Source organism: Taudactylus pleione, unplaced genomic scaffold (assembly GCF_031769625.1).
Source record: "Taudactylus pleione unplaced genomic scaffold, aTauple2 ptg000019l, whole genome shotgun sequence".
In the NCBI taxonomy this organism is placed as follows: domain Eukaryota; kingdom Metazoa; phylum Chordata; class Amphibia; order Anura; family Myobatrachidae; genus Taudactylus; species Taudactylus pleione.
In genome coordinates, this window is record NW_028284421.1 from 14476511 (window position 1) to 14500195 (window position 23685).

A 23685-nucleotide genomic window follows, 5' to 3' on the forward strand; every position below is an offset into this window, starting at 1 on the left:
AGAGACATATATAGAAGAAAAAATAGCAAGACTTTTGTTAGGGATGCAATAGTAACTTAATTTGTTCTCTAATTTATTACTTATATAGTAAAATCAATGTAATTATTCTGATACAAAGTGTGTAAGTGTTCACCTTTGATTAGAATAAGCCAAGACTTACATATTCCTAATTATAAGTGTAAAATATTGAGCCATTAGATTTGTGGACAGAACATAATTGAAATCAAACAAAATCGAACTTTGTGTTTTAATATTTTAAATTTTTCTTTATTTCTCACTTATATTTATTTTATATTGCTGCTTTTATGAATTTTGTTGAAGAGTAGCCATATTTAAAAAAAAAAAACGACTTTAAATTAAGTATTAAATGAATGAACAAATTAGATCATTAGTGCACCCCTAACAGAAGAACTGTTATTTATTGTCTTCTTTATATGTATATTTGAAATCAGATGTAGAAGTAGCACCCCCCATAAAGCTGATACTATAGATGCATTTGTTTACATCATTTAATAGCAATGGGTTTGACTAAATATAAAAGTATAATAACCTCCTAGCGTAGCTAATGTCCTTCTCTTGGTGGCTCAGGAGAGAAGTCCATTGTTTTTGGAACATCAGACATGAATGAAAACATATTGCAGTACTGTGCAGGGGACCATAATAAGTAGTATAACTAGAATGCACAGAGTGCGGAAAATACATCCAATGCCTGGTTTTAACTATAGGGGAAAATAAGGGAAAGAAGAAAGAGAACGTTAGGAAAGAGGAGGCAGAAGACAGAGGAGGGAGAAAGGGAGGAAGAGGAAACCACTTAGGGTCACACACAGGGTCAGAGTAACAACAGTGGGAAAGAGAGCAGGAAGTAGGTGAAGCTACAGTCAGTAATGGACCAAAACAGAAGAGAGAGACACTGTTATACTGGGACCAAGACTATCTAAAAGAACACAGAGAACTCTCTAAAAATACTGGTTATTCACTCCATCTCCTAGACTTGCCAGATTCTATTCCGGAGGGAAGCCATGTTGGCAGGACCCTGTGCTTTCCAGTAGGTAGCTATTAGGCAAGTAGATGCTCTAACAGACTGACAAGCTTATTAATATAATGAGATGAATCAGGGAATAGTAGGTGGAGAGCGAGAGAGACAGATTTATATTGCGGTATCTTCTACAAATTGATTTTTGCGAAGGGATAACTGACCTATAGGAGAACCGCCTGGAAAAATGACCTTAAGCTTCAAGGAACAATACTTATATGTGAGATCACACCTTTATAATTGGCTAATATTATACAGAAAAAGTCCATGGAGGACTGCATTGTGAAGCGAAGCTGTAAAGATTGGACAATGCAGTTCATTGTATCCATTGATTTTGTTTTCATCTCTGTTCATTCACCATGAAAAATAAACATTCAATATAAAAGTGCGGGAGGTTCTTCTTAGGTTCAGACCGAATCACATAAGCACAATTGTGGTTCTTGCCTTAGCAAACTACACCTACTAAAAAAAAAAACATGTTTTTCAAAACAAAAGTGTGAATTATCTAACTTTAGTGGAAGACACCAGTAGACATTAAACATGATGCAGATGTGTAGAGAGATATGGTGTTTATTACACGGCATTATTATATTACCTTGTAAAGGCATCACCCTACCTTGTTCACGCTGCTGATCTTTTTGCTCCATGGACACCAGGGCAGAGAAATGAGCTTGATCGTAGGCCAGCACCAGAGGGGAGCAGTGACATCTGTTGGGTGGGACTTCAAGAGGCAAGTAAATTCCGCCAAATGGAATAGGTGCAAAAGCTGGAAAGCATAAACTGTGTTATAAATAAAGAGGGAAACCATCTTTAAAAGCAAATTTCTAAGCCAACAGTGTGTCGCAAATTTCTAAGCAAACAGTGTGTCGTATAAAAATAAAATATGTCTATATTGTAAGGGAAAATTCACCAACTATGCTTTCCAAGTATTTAAATGAAATGATCTACATATGGGGCAGGAGGAATCAAGCCCAAAATGCGGTCAAAACTTTGAAAACAGTTTTTGGAGGTTTGACCGCATTCTCCATATGCTTCAAGCTCCGGAGAGCAACACCTTTTGAAGCTTGTACCCCCAAAGGCAATGCCATCTATAGATGGCGTTGCCTAATAGAAGCCTATGGGCTTCTTACCAGACACTTCCCTGAGAAAGGTCCAATAGGACCCAAGCCAGTGTTCTCTGCGGCTTGTGCATGCGCAGAAGGACGCCCAGGTCATAAGCCCAGAAGTCTTCTTGGAAGAGCAATAGATACAGTATATATAGATACAATGCATACAGCATTACTAAACACCGCTATGCAGTGCGATAAGTGGCGGGACGAATCGCATCCACAATGCAATGCTTGAGGTATCCCGCTCTGTGTTCTTATAAAAAACATGTGCAAGCCAAATAATGGGGAAAACTGTATTTCAATGTCCCATGGTTTCCATAGTTTGAGCTACATGCAGAAATCCCTTTGAAACCCCCAATCCTCAATCTACAAAAGCAACAGAGAGATTTAACAAGTTTACAATTTAAGATGGAGACCATGAGTACAGTGTCCCACTTCTTAGCTACAGGAAAATAGCCACAGCCCCAAGTGGGATGCACTCACAATGTCAACACCAGAATGTTGACAGTTATGATGCCTACATTGTTGAATTGTCAACAACTGCAGAATGGTGACATGTCGTTATTCTGCACGGACCGAGAGTGGAGAGTTAGGCTCTAGGAGGAGTTTAGAGTTAGTCTACGGGAGGAGATGTTAGGGTTAGGCTTTAGGGGGGAGGGTTAGGTAGATACTCATTACCAGAAATCATCTTGACATTACCACCGTACCAGGTAAGTCACCACTAGACCACCAGGGACGCTTTAGTGTTATTCTACTCATGTTGACATTTCATCAGTTTCAACATGATGAATGTCAACGTGGTCAATGTCGACATGCCAAGCATGTTGATATTATGAATGTCGACAATATATACCACACCCACCCACCCACGCTTAGTATATCATAGTTTTAGTGATAATCATCCTACACTGTCTGTCACTGAGGGTGGATGAGTATTTGGGGATGCACACAGCTCTATTCTTTATTTATAGATTACCAAATCTTTTACCAGTAATTTCATTTCAATGGGCCAATTTATTTCATCAGAGTTTCCAAAGACAAACCCCATTGAAATAAACATTCCCATTGACACAAATAGGAAAATCTATGAATATTTCCAATTCTATGAACAAGATTGAGGTTTTTTTCCTCATCTAACTGGTTTTGAAACAGAGATTTTTCAAATCTATCCTTCATAGATTCTCCCTGTTCTATACTTAACACTGAGAAATAAGTGGCAGCAGGGATGTCTTAATTTATAAGCTGATCTGAATTTACTAGACTTGATAATTAGTAAATTGACCTGTCACTGACTTGATTTTGATCACTATATCTGCATATAGACTTTTAACATACTCTGCCCAATGTATAATATGATACAAAGGACTATGTGGCAGTTGCCAGGGAAGCAGTGGTGAGCCACATCCTGCCTTGAATCAGTTAGGTGAACAGCACTGCCTAGCATGCAGAGAGGGCATACCATTTATCACCATAATAGTTTATAACAGGGGTGGGGAACCTTTTTCCTGCCGAGGGTCATTTTGATATATATAACATTATTTGTGGGCCCGGTGCAGGCCACGCCCCCTCCATGTGACATCACACGGACAGGGCCACAATCGCCGGGATTACAGCAATGCCCGGACCATCCTGTGGATGGTTCGGGGCGCTGTAGGGGCAGCGTTGTGACAGTCTGAAGCGTCCTAAGGACACTCCAGGCAGCACTGCTGCATAGATTCTGGCTGCAGGATGCCATTCTAGGCACCCTGCTAGCCAGATGAGGCTAGCTGAAAAAAGCTCAGAGGGCCAGACCAAATGATTCTGCAGGCCTTATACGACCCCAGGGCCTGAGGTTCCCCAATCCTGATTTAGAAGGTAAACCACAACTTTGCAGCAACAGATAGCCGATGCAACATCTCATGTACAAAACAAATCACACACAGAAACAGAACAATGAAATTGATGGAAAGGGGGCAGACAAGCAGGGCCATAACTAGGTGTGCGCGAGTGGTGCAGTTGCCAAAAGCTAAAGTCCAAGGGAGCAGCATGTCGCTACCCTGTTGGCACATGTATTTGTCTTGTAGGGCACCTTGAACGGTACCCTGCATTCCGGGGAGCCGCCCAAGAGCACAGATTCCATGAAGTCATGATGTCACATGGGCTGGGTATGGAGGAATTAGGATTAGTGACCTGCTACAGCACTGCACAGAAGAGACATTGGGCCTGATTCAGAGCCGGACGCTCTGACCAGAGCGCTCGCTCTGAATCAGGGCCCTCCTTACTAAAGTTGGAGCGGCCTCCTGGCCGCTCGCATAGCTGTGGGTTACCACCCACAGCTTAAGCGAGCGGCCAAAAAGATGGTCGCGATGGTCAAGACCATCGGGCTTGCGATGAGACCCTGCGGTAGGGTCACGCTGCCGCAAGCCCAGGAGTGCTTTTGGCTCTATCAGAGCCAAAAGCACTCCCACTGATATCACTAGTGATGTCAGTGGGGCCGGACCCAGACGGTAGGCGTTCCTATGGGAACGCCTCTGTCTGGGCAGCAACGCCCCCGGCACGCCCACCAAAGGGGGCGTGCTGTCACTCACCATCGACAGCACGCCCCCTTTGGTGCGAGACCCATAGCGACGGCTGGCAGTCGCTATGCAGGTCTCGCGCATGCGCACAACGGAGCTCCCTCCGTCATGCGCATGTGCACTAGGGCACCATCGACCCGCTTGCGAGCGCTCAGCGCTCGCGAGCGGGTCTGAATCAGGCGCATAGGGCCTTGCTCATGGAAGCTTGCAGTCTAAAGAATGCACTTCAGATAAACATGCAGCTTTTCAATGAAAGTGGAGCAATGTGCCTGAATGTCTTTGACAAGAACAAGCCTAATGGAATATTTGCACAACTATATTTGTGGCAAACAGGGAATTCCAATCAAAGTATGTAAATAAAATGTTCCAGTGTATAACCCGCAGCGCCGTCAGCTCAAATATCTCACAATCTGTCATGTTTCAAGGACAAATGTCCATCTCTCACAGCTCCTACATGACAAAATCTGAACATATTTATAGTTTTTAAAGTATTGGTAAGGAGACCATGGCGGAAGAGTAAAAGTATCATTTAACTAATGAAGAGCAGTTTTCTGTCAAATTATAATTAACAAAAAGTAGATTTTGTAGGTTTTGCTAGTGTTACAACACACACATTTTTAGAACCACTGCATGAGGGTATTTATATAGAATTACTTTACAGAATATTTATTTACAGAAATATCAAAATTAATGAATTTATGCTCTACTAAATGCAGTAACTATTTTCTGATAAGCGTTACAGTTCAGCTCTTGATTAAAGAGGGGGACCGCCCAAGTGTGGGTGTATGTGTATATGTGTGCGGCATCCATTCAGCTTTACCGACACCGCTGCTCACCGCTTAGCAAAGCAGAGTGGTACATGCCCCCAACCTCCTGACTGCCCCCGGGCCACTTCAGCCCGCTGGTGAAACAGCAGGACACTGCCCTAAAAAATGGGACTGTCCTGCTGAAATCTGGACAGTCGGGAGGTCTGCGCCCACTATGGGGTGGCGCCTCTATTTGACCGAACTCCCCAAAAGTCGGCCCTGAGAAGCTGATTAGCAGCCTTAATTGCCAGACCACCTGTGAGGGGCTGATACAGGCTGTGTCAGGCTCTGTAGTCAGTCTCTCACTGCCTGGGGAACAGGTCAAGAACCTTTGAGAGACACTGATTACCAAATATAATTGCTGTGCTAAAGACTTTTGTTTTGTAAAAGGGACGTTAGAAAGGGAATCATTTTGTTTCATTAGAGTCGGACAGGCCAGGATTTACATTTATGTTTTGATCATTTCTGCGCTGCTATTACAACTAGTTGTGGATACTTGTACCAAGACCCTGGACTGATGTACTAGTATTTGGCTGCTGCATGGCAACAGTAATTATATATCCAAGGAGATGGCACCCTTACCCTTGCCATAATATATATATATATACACATGCATATAATTCTATAGCTATAAAATGAAGTCCCCAGTTTCAAAATTGTTCTGAATTTCCCCAGTGCGACTCGGACACATGCGCAGACTTACAACAGCAGGCAACTGCTTGTGGCATGGACACTGCGCCCACCTCTGTATGAGGTCCTTAATGAGATTTACCTTCTCCCCCTGAGTCACGAAGCATTGTATCAGCAACTACAACAATAGGTCGTCTCAATATATGAGCCAGGACAAAGACATGGAACTCTTCTAAACTCTCATACACTGGGTCTTCTGCATTGTCCACTCTAGAAAAAGAAAATCATAGTAATTATGATTTGGCGCATAAGCAGAACAATAAGAAAATTATTCTGAACATTTGGTCTTTGCGGTCAGGTCTAATAATTTTTGACAGCATTAAATAAAAACACTTAAATAGGAGACAGTCATGGTCTGTTTTGCTAACCCAGAAACATGCATAAACAGTTTGGGGTAAATTTACTAAGCCCCGTGTTTGTCCGAATTTGCATTAACGACATTATTTTGTCATTTTTACAAACATGGGAATTTACTATGGCAAAAACGGGGGCATTTGCTGTAAACTTAGAGGTGAATATGGCTGATTTAGAAGTTAAATTTCACCCATAAATACAACTAGAAATGAATACACCATCGTCTGAACACATCAATACTTTCCATAGACAGGAATACAACACAGGAATTTACCAAAAATCGTGATTATAATCACGGGTGTAATAAAAGCAAACATGGTGTAAAAATAGAACTTACAAATAGACCCCCTCCTGAGCAGCGTGTCTAGCAGAAACGTACACAGATCAGTGTGATCCGTGTATGTTTCTGCCTTAAATAAAGGGTTAATATTTTAAAAAAAAATAAATAAAAATGTACGTGGGGTTTTTCCCCCAAAATTTTTAAAACCAGCACCAGACTCAAACCTAGCCAGGGTGTAATGCCAAAGCCAGGGGCCTCTTTCACCAGGTCTCCCCGGTAAAAAGAATTAACATCTGCAGCTAGTCAGCCCAAGGGGATCTCAGGGGAGATGGGGACCCCCTAATAAAAGGGTCCCCCCTCTACCGAGCACTCCAAGCTTAAGCTGAAGCCTGGGGCTTTTCCCTGCACATCTGGCTGGTGGGTGCAGGGGTAATAGTGTAAAAAATAGATTTATACTATTTATACCACGGTTTAACAAGATATCTAAGCACTAATAGGACACTTTATAGCTAGATTATATTTTTGTTGGTTCCTTGATCCAAGCGAGTTTGGTACAAAATGTTGACATGTCAAATATCAACATTGCCAGAATGTCGACAGTCGGTACGCCAACATAACGTTTTCAGGTGACTGTAGCCCTATCCCTACCCGAACTGCAACTTAACCCTAATATCAACTGTTGACATTCTGAATGTTGACATTCAAACGATCAACTCTCTGGTGTCAACATAATGACTGCCTTCCATCCAAGCACTTATGATATCAGTGATGTAGAACTTTCTATATTTCCTTGTGTGCTTATCACTAATCAGTTTATGGCTTCTTGTTCTAGAATATATTATTTCTCTGTTTATGACATCATTGTTATTACTTTGCCAATTTTTTCCTAAAGTTCACCTGTCACCTTCACACAGTAGAGGCCAATTACAACACATTAAATGGCAAAGAAGCAATGCAAAACTCTCTTTAATGATACATCAGTTTGCGCAGATGTGTCTAGAATGCCATCAAAACGCATGGGTGTGTGAGTATGATGGTGGCGTTTGCAGAAGAACAGAAATTTCCACTGGGAATATTTGGACGGCACAAGAGTATCTGGCAAAATAAAGAGTAGGCACACTAGTGTGCCTTGCCTGGAGGAGCGGCTCATATAGAAGGACAAGAGAGCCAAGATGAGATACAGTGGTGAAAATGGCGCATTTTCATTACTATGCCACGTATTTGCAAAAGGACTTAACTATTGAACTAACGAAGAACTGTCACAGATGGTCCCTTATTCTCATAATGGGTTTGATTCTGCACCTTGCAGTTGCAATGCCCAATGTAAAAAAAAATAAATAAAAAAACAGACAAAATAGAATAAAAACATTTGCAATTTTAGGTTTACATAGAACACCTCTTCTGCGGATGACAAGTGGCACTCATAGCCTGCATATACTTCAAAACTGCGGACAATGAGTCCGCAACCTTGTAGCAGTGAAGCACTGTAATATAAAAAAAAAAATTACCATCTCCCCACTGGTAATCCGTACAGATGGAGAGCCGGGGAAGAGGCGCTGAACAGTGACTGCACTACCCACACTATGGAAAATATTTTTTTTGTAATGCATTGGATGGGAAGGCGACTGTAAGTCCCTTATTTCTCCCCTCTGGCCACCCGTACTTGAGTTAGGGAAATCTCATCTTTCAAACCAGACAATAGCACTCTATACTGCATAATGCAAAGGAATTCCAGGCTGGCTTACATTTACTCAGAGATGCCCATATAGTAAAGAGATGAGGGCTCTCCTTCAAATGATGTGGCCTCTTAGTAGTTACTGTCTGGTGATCACCAGATATCACTAGACAATATTACCCTGCACTATTGAAAAATTACATTCATGAGGGCACTTACTGTTTCCTATCTCCATACTGGCCTGAAAACATGTGGCAGCACCCTCTTTTAAAAGGAGGGGGGATCGAATGTCCAAATCTCCCCCATGTGTCAAAAAACAAAACAAAACTTGGTTACCCTCATTTTATGCAGTGTTTTAGTTTTACGAAATGGTACACCTCACTGGGCTACCATATTATTCCTACACATTGTAAGAGTTTAATTCAAGACAGCAAAAAACAAGGAAAAAATAAAAATGCAGTGCAGATTTTATTATAAAAACCTACATGTAGAACACAGCTTAGAAAACAATTTTTTTCGCTTGTTGAGTAAATGTTATTTACATTGTCACAAGGAACAAAAGGACTAATCACACTTTCTGAAAACTGAAAGTCTCCTGAAAGAAAACAAGGTATAATTTGCTTTGGTACAACATAAAAGAAGTAGTGATATCGGAATGTGACCAGCAGGGGCGTAGCGAGACCTATGGGGGCCCCACAGCAAAATGTATATTCCCCACAACAACCTCATGAACTCTGCCTCCTCTCTGCGATTTGGGGGTTTCAGCAACAGGGGTGGGGTGAGTAGAAATTTTGCTATGGGGCCTCCATTGCAATGTCTCTCCTCACAGATGCTGGTGAGGAGTTGTATGAGAGGAGGGATGGAGCTGATAAGTATGACAGAGGCCCGCAGCGCTTATGATCCCCTGCAGCAAACTGCATCCTAGTCATAGGTTGAAGTGTTCCTGTGACTAAGAAACAGTTTGCATGAGGGATCATCAGCACTGCAGACTCCAGTCAGACTTATCAGCCTCATCCCTTCTCTCATCTGGTACTCACTCCACTAAAAGTGTGGGTGCAGCGGAGAGACGGGACACGTAGTAGCTGCGAGTCCCATAGCAACCGCAACCACTGCATCCACGGTAGCTACGCCCCTGGTGACCAACACAACAAAAACTGGCAACGTTGGCTCAGAAAAAGTTGGAAGGTAGCGAAAACTCAGAAAATGCTGGAGAGTAGGGGTGCACATTAAAGTGCACTGTGCAGCCCACATACAGTATGTGCACCAATGCAAAAATAAAGCTATTTCCAGTGTGCATTCAGTGCACCGTGTGAATGTGGTCAGTGGAGGAATCCATTATGCGGGCTAAACTAATATTCATAAGGCCAGCCTATTGACTGACTTGGAACAGGCACCTGTTGAAGAGAAGTCAGTTCTCATATGTTAGACAAGCAGCACCTCAATGACATCACTGGTTCCGAGCCAAGTGATAGGCTGCAGACTTGTTCAACTGACAAAATGGATGCTGCCACTGCATATAACCAGTGCACTTTAAATACTAATTTGGAACATATATTTTTGTGACAGCTCATATAACCGAGAGCCACAGCACTGAATTACAGCGACAAAGAACAGATCAGTATGTATAATAACAAATTAACATTTCAGGCAGGAGAATAACTGATATAGAAAGAAATCCTAAGGGCCTGACAACACATCTGGACAGTTAACTCAAGGCTGCACCTTGTATCATACATCATTAAGCATTGGAGGAAGCCATAAATCTGACTTTCTGACATATGGAAACCTCTTAAATAAACCTGCAGTTTAAGCTGCCATCAATCTGTTTGCTCTAGCATGGCCCTTATTCCTGAGGGTTTGAAAAAAAATATATGTAATAAATAATAAACATTGCCATATTTTCACTACTACAAAATGCTGTATTTTGGGTAAACACAAAGGACCTGATTCAGACCCGCTCGCTAGGATGCGGGTCTGATGCGAATCAGGAATCGTTCGCTCGCTGCGCATAAACAGCCCAGCAGAGTGACTTACAGGAGAAGCGGTTTGTGTGTGACAGGGGCTGGTCATTGATAACGGTGGAGTGTAGGTGCAAACGCAGGCGTGCCTGAGCGTCTCAACACCGTTTCAGAGGCATGCATAATTTATAGACAGGATCATAGTACACGTCACCTGGCTGTTTTTTACACTGAAGTACTCACAGTGCTTGCGGAAGGGTATGGTCAGCCACAAGAGCTGCGATCGCATCCGATGGTACCCGATGTACCGATGGTTGCATTCACTTTCTGGAGATGACGTGCGCAAGTGGGCGTCTTAAGACAGGCTCGTGGGCGTCTGCATACACAATGCGATCGCACGCCAAGACATAGTGGGCGTGCTAATGCCTTGCCGTGCGATCGCCTACCTTCCCAAATTTGCATACGCATCGAGCAAGTGAACGCATCTAGCGAGTGGGTCTGAATCAGGTTCAAAATGTGATGCTGGTAACGGCGGCACATCACGGCCACAACATAACTCCAAATTGAGTTAAACTGCGCACAAAACTTCAAGGCATACTACAGTTCCCATTGACCTAACTTTAATAGACAGTATCTCATTTTAAAGATTCCCCTAAAAATGTTCCAACTTTTCACTGTTACCCAGCATTAGAGTAAAACAAATCTTTTTCTGCAAGAGATTCCGTTATTTCTTTTTATTATTACAACGCTGAGCTTTATAGGTTAATACTTATTCAAGAGTAGTATTTAAAATAATAATAAACCACCAAGCCCTTCTATCTAGGTCACCAACCTCTCTATGGGTGCACTTATACGTGAAGCCAAAGTGACCATTTGAAGTTGGACCACGTCTGGAGCCACGTGGTTTACAATACCATCTCATTTTGTATATGTCTACAGAAGGGATGCAGATACATTACCGGCGGCCGGAATTCCAGCTGTCGGAATCCCGACACGGGACTAAAGATAGGTGTCGAAATCCTGACGCCGAAATCCCAATAGCGGCCATCCCGAACGAAGGTAAGAGATTAGGGCTAGGCACCCCCTGGGGAGGGTTAGGCTACGGGGAGGGGGGGGGGGTTAGTCACCAATGGGGGGGGGGAGGTTAAGGTTAGGCACCACCGGGGGGAGGTTAAGGTTAGGCACCACTAAGGGAGGTTTAGGGTTAGGGGGGGGGAGAGGGGTGGATTAGGATACTTACCGGCCCCTGTCGGGATTCTTCACGATCGGGATGCCAGCAGTCAAAACACAGACGCCGGCATCCTGAACGTGAAAAATCCCGACAGGGGCCGGTGAGTACCCTAACCCTTCCCTTTCACCCCCCCTAACCCCACGCCTATCTTTATCTTTGTCACAAAGTGATGTGAATAGGGCACACAAGCAGCTTCTGCTGATTAAAATGATATGCGGCATGCCTATATTCTGTGTGCGACTACGGTTGTATCTGCATGTAAAATGCTACGTTACAGTCGCTGACACGAACGTAGTATTTCGCATGCAGATACACCGGCAGTCACATACAAAATATAGGCATTTCACATATCATTTAAATCAGCTGTGCGAATAATATGCATTTGAAGGTAAAAAGTCACACGAAAAGACGCCCAGCAATACAGGGTCACACGGTACTTATGCATCATGTTTAATGCGACTTGCAGCGCACAGAGGTAAGATGTATGTGGACACATCTGTACATGCAATCCAAAGCCCGAGTTCCGAACTGACTACAGAGCCGAACTGGACTCTGTTAAACTCAAGACCCCAAAGTGATTCCGAACTGGGACTGGATTCAATTTGGAACCCCTAAGTTTGGGTGTGTTCGTATTTCAGGAAGAACGAACTGCACATCTCTAGTAAATTCATATAGACACTTATATTTAATCAGTTTATGAAACTTTAGAGAGTGTACAGACACAGTTAATGCTGTACTAACATTATTTATATAAGGTTTCATTTTGTCAGTGATATATGTAGTTTCTAATTTAAGAACCTGCTGGAAAGTGTCTATGGGCATCTGCTGGCTGCAGTGACCACTTACTAACAGATTCACCTTTACATGAAACAATACATAAGGAGAATTCTTTAAATACTTGCTAAATATCAAAAGGAACAAAAAATGATCAGTAAGCAGGAATGGGGAGGAGTTTAATCATCAAAGTTGAAACAAAACGGAACTCTAATGGAGCATACACACGGTCAGATTTGTCAGACTTGTCAGATTTGTCAGATGAACGACTGAACGATTTGAACGATTTTACCAAAGTTTTGAACGATTTGAACGATTTAACGATTTTTGACTGCATTAAAATGAATGGAATCGTCCAAGTCTGACTGCAAACCCATCAGATGTCAGATATCGTTATCTGACAAACGGGAACGCGCATCGTTGATCGTCCATCGTTCAGGCATGTCAGATATGAACGATTTTCCTTCAGATATGAACGACTGAACGATTTTTAAATCGTTATCGTTCATATCTGAAGGAAAAATCTGATCGTGTGTATGCACCTTTAAGGTGCATACACACGGTCAGATTTTTCTTCAGATCTGAACGGAAACGATATTAAAAATCGCTCAATCATTCATATCTGAAAGAAAAATCTGACATGTGGGCAACAATGAACAATGCGCGTTCCCGTTTGTCAGATAACGATATCTGACATCTGATGTGTTTGCAGTCAGATTTGGTCGATTTTATTCATTTTAATACAGGCTGAAATCGTTCAATCGTTTGAAAATCGTTCATCTGACATATCTGACCGTGTGTATGCACCATTACTTTTGAAGAGGGCATATTTTATGCAGCTACTTTGACTAAAAAAAAAGTAAATTACTTACTGTGTAAAGTATTATACATGTGTATTACTGGTAAAGTAAATAAAGTATGTTCTATTTGGGAATTTATTAATACATATAGGACCTCAATAAACTTAGAAATGATATCGCTGAGCTGAAATGTCAGAGGTCATTTAAAATTTATTCTCAAGCCTTATCCCTTCATCACACAGCAGCTGTGACCCTCTTCATATCTAGAATAGTGTTGACTTCACTGAGCGTTATACAGGAAACATGTGCGGTTACCCAGAGCAACAAAATGGCTGATCATGGTAATTTTCTCATCTGTCTGCTATTGTTTAAGACAAAAAGAAACATTTTGGGGTTGATTCAATTGCCCTTGAGTCTCCTGGCGTCACAAGTAAGTACGGCTATTAACCCCTATAACAGTGCGTACAAAAATTGACGATTTCCAGGAGAGCGAGAGAGAGATCAGGCCATGAGGGGAGCAAGTTGAGTTGACACTGGCGGCATTTTCACGCCATTACATCAGCAACTCACCCCCTTCGTGGCAAATTAAATATATATATATTTTTTTAAAAGAAGCGCAACTGGCTGAGCACTAAAGTGCAACTGTAAGTATCATATAAGGGATGACGGACAAAATATAAATTATGTTTTAACGAGAAACAAAATTAATGTTGGACACCAGGATAGTGGAGATTTTGTCACAGACTATTTAATCTGAAGGCACACGCTGATTCAGCAGCAGAGAATGTTTCTGTACAGCCGGAAACACAGCAAAATCAGTTGAGACTTGGCATTAATCAAAAAAGGGTCATTATAGAAATCTGTGCCCAGAAGCAACAAGTGGGTTCTGAGATATGTGACTCCATGAGCAATCTCTGCATGTTGGCTTATTCATCAAATATATTAATTCAATATTTATTTTTCCCAATAGGGTATTGTATTCTATAATAATGCATAACGATCTACTCTAGAGGCTGGTACACATTTTGTCGCAGTTAATCTGAAGTATTTAAAAATACATTTCGACTCAGATTTAATGAATGCATTCATAATAGCTGCTGCTTAGCTAATTCTTTCAAGCAAGTGCAAATTGATTCTGAAAAAAGCCTACAATCAGACAGCAGATACTGCAAGGCATAGCAGAGGCCAACTAGGGTATTTGAAGGTAATCATGCTTTGCTGATTGCAGAGTCTGTGGAATTTAGTCAGCTACTCATGTTGCTGGCTTATATTTAGTGCTAAACATTTTCCCTGATATTCGTAGCATGGCTGCATATATCCGGTTACTGCTAAATATTATGTTAATAGTTTTCATTGTGCATTGTTAATTATTAATAGGTTGGAAAGGAATACATGAAATTATAACTGCTCACCTAATTCTTTAAATACTTGCTAAATATCAAAAGGAACAAAAAATTATCAAAGGCACATTATTATATACTGCAGTATGTGGGATAACCGGCGTTCCCCGTGTTGAAGAATGGACCTTGAAGTACATCTGCAGGCTTCATTTTTTTACATTGCAGACCAACACTGGAGAGCATGGCATATGAAACTGTGCTTGGAGGAATTAGTAACTCAGTGCAGGTGCAGTGTGACAGTTGATCCTCCCACTCACTGCTCTTCCTCTGGAACTCTGCTACTGGTGCATATCAGCCTGTGCCTTCAGATCAGTGCAGGTACTGGAAGACATCCTGAGCGAACTTGCTTAAACCAAAGTTTTAATTTAGAGATTTCCCGGCCTACTTGGTGGGCACAATGCAGACCTCCATGGCCCTGATGAACTTTCAACATAGCCAAAAACCTAATCCTGGTCAAACTACACCACCATGGCATATTTGGTGGATCTAGGTACACAACTCTGGTTGTGCATAAAAGGACAAACACACACACACACACACACACACACACACTTTCTCACTTATTATATAGACTTGTAACATACAAGGGCACAGTTTGGCTTATATTAACTGTATACAACATAAAAATGTATATTTATAGGGCACAAAAGCAAGGGATCTGCAAACTTTAGAGTGCCAAGCACAGACAAACTGCTACATAGGTCTATTGCGATATATCTAGATAATCCAGATCCATTTAGAAAAAGCATTTTGGCAAAATAGATAAATCTATCTATAAAACATTCAGTCACACTTCCATATATTTTACATATCCTATAAAACACTTTCTGCATTTCATATGTTTTGAAAGCTTATTTGTATTAGACAAAGAGATTAACAAGGTAAAACACATCTGACAGGTTACAGCAAGCAGTGGGCTTGGTGTAATTAGAAGTGTGAAGCAGCCATGCACTGAAAGCAGCTGAAGACCCCCAATCGGCATGATTCATCCAGTGACTCAGCACACAGTACTGCCATTCAAAGCCTAATCTATGCAAAACAGGTATCGAGTAACATTAAGCAGCCCACTCAGAGCTCAGCTAGGTGCATGTTACACTGTATTTGTGATAATCAAGGACGGCAAATCAGGCAAGCACACCAATTTTAATAAAGGTAATTTCCAAGTCCTGTTGTGCGATGAGACTGTAAAAAGACAGCAAATTCTTTTAGTTTGCATTTGCAAAACAGGAGTGACCCAAAAGGTCCTTTATAACAATCATAAATTACTTTTTGAATTTAACATTCCACTGTCAGGGAGGAGCACATTTTATAATATAATATAATTATATACTGTATAATATATATATATATATATATATATACATACATACATACACAGTCAGGTGCATAAATATTGGGACATTGACAGCATTTTCATATTTTGGCCTCTATTCACCACCACAATGGCATTGAAATGAAACAAACAAGATGTGCTTTAACTGCAGACTTTCAGATTTAATTTGAAGGTAATTACATCCAAATCAGGTGAACGGTGTAGGAATTACAACGGTTTCTATATGTACCTCCCACTTTTTAAGGGGCCAAAAGTAATGGGACTATCAACTCAAAAGCTATTTCATGGACAGGTGTGGGCTATTCCCTCGTTATTTCATTATCAATTAAGCAGGTAAAAGGTATGGAGTTGATTCTAAGTGTGACATTTGCATTTGGAATCAGTTGCTGTCGACTCTCAATATGAGATCCAAAGAGCTGTCACTATCAGTGAAGCAAGCCATCATTTGGGCTGAAAATTCAAAACAAACCCATCAGAGAGAAAGAAAAAACATTAGGTGTGGCCAAATCAACTGTTTGGAACATTCTTAAAAAGAAAGAATGCACCGGAGACCTCAGCAACACCAAAAGACCTGGAAAACCACAGAAAAACCCCTTCACAACAGTTGGCCAAATCAAGAACACTCTCCAGGAGGTAGGTGTATATGTGTCAAAGTCAACAATCAAGAGAAGACTTCACAAGAGTGAATATAGAGGGTTCACCACAAGATGTAAACCATTGGTGAGCCACAAAAACAGGAAGATTAGAGATTAGAGATCAGATTAGAGTTTGCCAAACAAATTCTAAAAAAGCCATTACAGTTCTGGAACAAAATCCTATGGACAGATGAGACAAAGATCAACTTGTACCAGAGTGATGGGAAGAGAAGAGTATGGAGAAGGAAAGGAACTGCTCATGATCCAAAACATACCACCTCATCAGTGAAGCATGGTGGTGGTAGTGTCATGGCCTGGGCATGTATGGCTGCCAATGGAACTGGTTCCCTTGTATTTATTGATGATGTGACTGCTGACAAAAGCAGCAGAATGAATTCTGAAGTGTTTCGGGCAATATTATATGCTCATATTCAGTCAAATGCTTCAGAACTCATTGGACGGCGCTTCACAGTGCAGATGGACAATGACCCGAAGCATACTGCAAAAGCAACCAAAGAGTTTTTTAAGGTTAAAAAGTGGAATGTTATGCAATTTCCAAGTCAATCCCCTGACCTAAATCTGCTTGAGCATGCATTTCACTTGATGAAGACAAGACTGAAGGGAAAATGCCCCAAGAACAAGCAGGAACTGAAGACATTTGCAGTAGAGGCCTGACAGAGCATCACCAGGGATGAAACCCAGCGTCTGGTGATGTCTATGCGTTCCAGACTTCAGGCTGTAATTGCCTGCAAAGGATTTGCAACAAAGTATTAAAAAGTGACAGTTAGATTTAGGATTGTTTAGTTTGTCCCATTACTTTTGGCCCCTTAAAAAGTGGGAGGCACATATAGAAACCGTTGTAATTCCTACGCCGTTCACCTGATTTGGATGTAATTACCCTCAAATTAAATCTGAAAGTCTGCAGTTAAAGCACATCTTGTTTGTTTAATTTCAAAGCCATTATGGTGGTGAATAGAGGCCAAAATATGAAAATTCTGTCAATGTCCCAATATTTATGCACCTGACTGTATATATATATATATATATATATATATATATATATATATGAGATATGGTAAGAACTTACCCTTGTTATCTCTATTTCTACGAAGTCCATTGGGTTCCACAGGATACCTTGGGGTATAGGTGTGACGTCAGTCGCAGGGCACCAAAGAGTTAAGCTTTCAGCCTCCCAGGATGCACTAGGTCCCCCTCCTATACCCCGCCCCCGGGCCAAGGCACCTCAGTTAGTTACCAAGCCATAGGCCGGAGGAGGAGAAGGAAGAGAGAGAACAAAGATCTGGACACATACAAGAATCACATTCTCACCAGAGGGAGACGGAAAACCGGTGACCAGAGCAAAGCCCATCTGCAGCACAGGTGCGACAGGGCGGGAGTCCTGTGGAACCCTATGGACTTCGTAGAAATAGAGATAACAAGGGTAAGTTCTTACCATATCTCATATTTTCTACTTCAGGGTCCATAGGGTATCCACAGGATACCTTGGGGATGTCCCAAAGCAGTATCCTTTAAGGGTGGGGACGCTCCTGTGCAGAAAGGAGAATCCGCCGCCCGAAGGAAGCATCCTGAGAGGCGAAGGTGTCAAACCTGTAATACCTCACGAAGGTATGGACAGAAGACCACGTAGCAGCCTTGCAGATCTGAACTGCCGAGGCACCACGTCGAGCTGCCCACGAAGGACCCACAGACCTAGTGGAATGAGCCTTCAGAGAAGGAGGGACCGGTAGGCCTTCATGAAGATAAGCTTCAGAAATAGCCATACGGATCCAGGCTGCCAAAGTTTGCTTTGAAGCAGGCCAACCCTTTTTACAGAAGCCATAGAGGACAACAAAGCGTCCGACTTCCTAAACAAAGAAGTGCGGTCAACATAAGTCCTTAAGGCCCGCACAACATCCAAAGAGGCCTCACCCACGGAAAGACCCGGTGAGTTAAAGGCCGGAACAACTATTTCCTCGTTAACATGAAACTGAGAAACAACTTTGGGAAGAAACTCGGGCCGAGTGCGGAGCACTGCCCTGTTCCCATGAAAAACCAAGAAAGGGGGTCTACAAGAAAGAGCCCCTAACTCAGAAACACGTCTGGCTGAAGCAACGGCCAGAAGGAAAACAGTCTTAGCTGTTAGCCATTTAATATCCACTGAGCCCAGTGGTTCAAACGGCGGTCCTTGGAGAGCCCTCAGGACCACAGCCAAATCCCAAGGCGCCACAGGTGGAACAAAGGGCGGCTGAATACGGAGAACACCTTGCATAAAGGTGCGCACATCCGGGATTGTAGCAATCCTACGGTGAAACCAGACAGATAGGGCCGAAACCTGTACCTTCAAAGAAGCAAGGCGAAGCCCATGATCTAGTCCCGCTTGCAGGAAGGCGAGAATCCGAGACAGACGAAACTCCCGCGGTGCATAACCTCTCGGTCGACACCACTGGAAGAACGTATGCCACACGCGATGGTATATCCTCGCGGAAGACGGTTTCCGAGCTCGTAACATGGTACGCACCACAGAGCTGGCAAACCCCCAGGACCTCAGCATGGCCGTCTCAACAGCCACGCCGCCAAAGACAGCCGAGTCAGGTCCGGGTGAAGACAAGGACCCTGAGACAGAAGGTCCGGTCGTAGCGGCAACCGCAGAGGACTGTCCACGGACAGACCCTGAAGGTCTGAGAACCAGTGCCGTCTGGGCCACGCGGGAGCTATCAACAGGAGCGTCCCTCCTTCCTGTTTGAATTTCCGGATTACCCGTGGAAGAAGGGAGACCGGAGGGAACAGGTATGCGAACCTGAACGTCCACCGGATGGACAGAGCATCCACCAGAGACGCCCCTTCGTCTCTTGTGCGAGACCCGTACACCGGCAACTTGTTGTTGTGCCGGGACGCCATGAGGTCGATTTCTGGAAGACCCCACCTGTCCACCAGTAGTTGAAAAACGTCCGGGTGCAGGGACCATTCCCCTGGATGAACGTCCTGGCGACTTAGAAAGTCCGCCTCCCAATTTAGCACTTCCGGGATGAAGACCGCTGATATGGCCGGAAGATTGCGCCCCGCCCAAACCAGGATCCGAGAGACCTCTACGAGAGCCGCCCGACTGCGAGTTCCTCCTTGCCTGTTTATGTAGGCCACGGTGGTAGCATTGTCCGACTGGACCTGCACCGGGTGACCCTGGAGAAACCGCTGTGCCTGCAGGAGAGCATTGAAGACCGCACGGAGTTCCAAGATATTTATTGGAAGCTCCGATTCTGTCGGTGTCCACCTGCCCTGGAACAAGTGTGGACCCGAAACTGCTCCCCAGCCCCGAAGACTGGCGTCCGTTGTCAACAGGACCCAATTTGGAACCCAGAACGGACGTCCCTTGTTGAGGTGGGTCGTCTTTAACCACCACGCAAGGGACAGGCGAACCTCCGGGGTGAGCACAATCGTCTGGAACTTCAGAGACTGAGGCAGCCGTTCCACTTGGACAGGATCAGGTGCTGCAGAGGTCTAGAGTGAAACTGGGCGTATTCCACCATGTCGAACACCGACACCATGGAGCCCAGTAACCTCATCGCCGAGTGTAAGGACACCCGGCGGCTGTGCAGACAACTGCGCACCCTTGACTGTAAAGCAGAGATCTTGTCCTCCGTCACGAAGATCCTTTGCTGTCCCGAGTCCAATAAGGCTCCAAGATGCAGAATCCTCCGAGACGGGATTAGAGTGGACTTCTGCCAGTTGACTAGCCAGCCGTGCCGTTGCAGCAGTGCAATGGTCAGGTCCAAGTGGTGTAACAGGAGCTCTGGAGATCCTGCCACCAATAACAGGTCGTCCAAGTACGGCAACATGCGGACTCCTTGCAGCCGCAAAGAAGCCGCCATGACCGCCATAGCGTCCTGTATGTCCAATGACACCATGTAGTCCCCAGGTTCCAGCGCCAGAATGATGGACCGTAGGGTCTCCATCCGAAACTTCGGGACCCGCAAAGACTTGTTGAGTGCTTTGAGGTTGAGAATCGGACGATATGACCCATTGGGTTTCTGTACCAAAAATAGATTTGAATAGAAACCCTGGCCCCTCTGGGAGAATGGAACAGGCACTATAACTCCAGCCTGGAGCATAGTGTGCAATACCTTCCGCAGCTCCGTAGCCTTGTTCCGGTCTGATGGTAGACCCGTGGTGAAGAATCGAGCCAGGGGTCTGTGCCGGAAGGAGAGGGTGTACCCGTGAGAGACCACCTCCAGAACCCAAGTGTCTGTCGTAGTGAACGACCAACACCGGGAGAACTGCAGCAGGCGGCCTCCCACCCTGGGATCCCCCAAGGGGAGACCCGGACCGTCAGGCCGCAGGCTTGTCATCTGGCTTGGGGGCCGGACGTCTGGTACTCCATGCCTGTTTCCGGGGCTTGACCGATTTCTTAGGGCCAGCCTGTCGAGGAAACGACTGTGGTTTGGGCCTGCCCTGGGCCCTAGATGACCGAAAGGACGATGGTCCAGAACCAGAAGGAGCAGCGGCCGACGGGAGACAAGCAGATTTGGCTGCCGCCAGCGTGGCCACAATCTTATCCAGATCCGGACCGAAGAGAACTTCTCCGGTAAACGGCAACGCTTCCAGACCTTTCTTGGATCTGCGTCCGCCTTCCAGGATCGCAGCCACAAGGTGCGACGAGCAGCTACCGCTGCTGAAGAAATTCTAGACACCAGAGTACTAATGTCTAGAGCCGCCTCGTTGATGTAGGTGGCCGAATCACGGAGATTGCCAATCAACTCCGCTTGTTCGGCCGGACAGTCGGATTCAAAAGAAGCCTCTAATGAATCCGCCCAGCGCTCCATCGCTCTGGCAACCCAGCAAATGGCCATAGCCGGCCGTGCTGCCCCCCCTGCAAGGGAATAAGCGGACTTCAGGCAGATTTCTACCTTGCGGTCCGTAGCATCCTTAAGGGAGGACATGGATGGCATCGGCAATGTGGCACTACGGACAAGACGGGTCACGTGAAAATCCACCTGTGGAGGGGATTCACACTTAGCAAAATAATTATCCGCGAACGGATAAGCCACCGCCAGGCGTCTCTGCGGCTGGTATCTTTTGCCAGGTTGTTTCCACGCCTCCTCTAAATGGTCCACCAACTGACCCGAAAGAGGAAAGACTGTGGCATCGCCCTTCACATCTTTGAAAAAGGCATACTTAGATTTAGCCGCTGGGGGAACTTCGTCCTCAATCACCAAGGCTGTGCGGACCGCCCGAATAAGTCCAGGAATATATACTTTGGACTTAGCATCAGCGTCCTTAGTATGGAAAGGTTCCTGATCGTAAGGATCCAGAATCTCCCCATCATCAGACGTCCCTTCGTCATCCTCATAAGGAGCGGACAGAGACGCCACCGGCCTTTTATGAGGCCGCATCACAGACTCCCCTTGCAACACATCCGACAAGTGCTGTAAAGAACTCGTCAGGGAGTTAACAAACGCTGGCTCCTGAGAACCCGGGAGCGGGAAAATAGGGAGACTGTGGGGTACCACCAATTGTCGTGGGAACCCCTGCATGGGTGACGACACCACAGACTGCTGGGACAAACCCATCGGAGTAAACGCGGGCTGCGGAGCTAACTGGCCCACTAAAGCTGTTAACGCCTGAGCGAAACAAGCCCAGGGCGGCTCCTGTACCGGTGCTGTAACCGTAATAGGCCGCGCCATGGACAAACACTGCCGGCAAAGGCCCTCCGCGCTACCCTCCCCCTCCGCTAACGGTACTTTGCACGTGGTACACTGTAGCCGGAGGGGAAAATCACTTTCAGACATGATGGCACCACGTATGTGACCTCTCTCACCAATTAAGTATTAAATAGGCGAGAGACCACCCTGCAGCACCGCACCGCAAGGGCTTTAGCAGAAAGAACCGGGACAGTAATAAAGCTGACAGTTTAGAGAAGAATAGTTACAGGCAGCGCTAGCACAGTCACATACAATGCAGAGAAATAACAATTCCTGCACTAACAGCGCTGATCACTCAACTACACAGACACAGGGCCTGGTAGGACACAGCGCTGCATACACAGACCTGAGCCACAGCGGAGGAGAGGTATGCGGGGGGACCCAGACCACGATGCTTCCTTCCAGACTTCCAGCAGCGTTCACCATGCGTTGCAGAGAAGATGGCCGCCGAGGAGCAGAGAGAAGCTGGCCTGGGGGAGGAGCGCTGACACAGGACCAGTCAGCACAGTGCAGAGAGGGCTGTGTGCAGCGGGGGAGGCGCCGGCTGTGAGACAGGGAAGGCGCGCTCCCCTGGCATGCATTTAACCCCTGGGACGCCGCAGCGCTACCGCTCTGCTGCGGTCCGCTGTCCCAGGGGGTAGTGGAAGCGCAGGTTGGTCGCCTGGCTCCACGCTGCAGCCAGTCCCCAGGGAGCCCCCTGCCTGGGGACTTAGGACCATGTGATCAGCGGGGACCCACCGCGGGACCCCGCTGCTTACCTCTGTCCCCCTTGAATCCGGCCATGGTCCGGAGCATCTGGGGTCACCGCTAGCTGTGACCCCAGACGCCCACCAGCATCCCCGGATCAGTACCGGCGTTCTGGTACCGGCGGGGTGTAGGGAAGACAGCATGGACGTCAGGACTGACTGTCCATGCTGTTCATCCAGATGTGCAGCCACAGCTGCATGAAGAAAAAGTTTCAGGGGCTCTTCTAGCCCCCACTCCAACAGGTGCACCCGACTCCGGCCGGGCACCAAACTAAACTGAGGTGCCTTGGCCCGGGGGCGGGGTATAGGAGGGGGACCTAGTGCATCCTGGGAGGCTGAAAGCTTAACTCTTTGGTGCCCTGCGACTGACGTCACACCTATACCCCAAGGTATCCTGTGGATACCCTATGGACCCTGAAGTAGAAATATATATATATATATATATATATATATACATACACACACACACACACACACAGACACACATGCAATTCAACTCAGTTGCATCTGCTCCACTTGTGGCTGAAGGGGCGTGACTAGGTAGTAATGGGGTTTTTACACGTAAGCAAAGTTAACAGAAGTTTTGTTGATGACATTGTGGACTATGCAG

At 45.0% G+C, this 23685-nt stretch overlaps 1 protein-coding gene across 1 annotated transcript in view; it reads right to left on the reverse strand.

Moving 5' to 3' along the window:
- The window catches only part of OTUD7A (OTU deubiquitinase 7A), a 203582-nt gene that overhangs the window by 26553 nt on the left and 153344 nt on the right, over positions 1-23685 (reverse strand). Inside the window, exons 9-10 of the mRNA XM_088443465.1 lie at positions 6276-6403; positions 1629-1799 (exon numbers count right to left, since the gene is read on the reverse strand). Of these exons, the coding sequence (XP_088299591.1) occupies positions 1629-1799; positions 6276-6403 (299 nt within the window). The remainder of the gene's footprint in view (positions 1-1628; positions 1800-6275; positions 6404-23685) is intronic.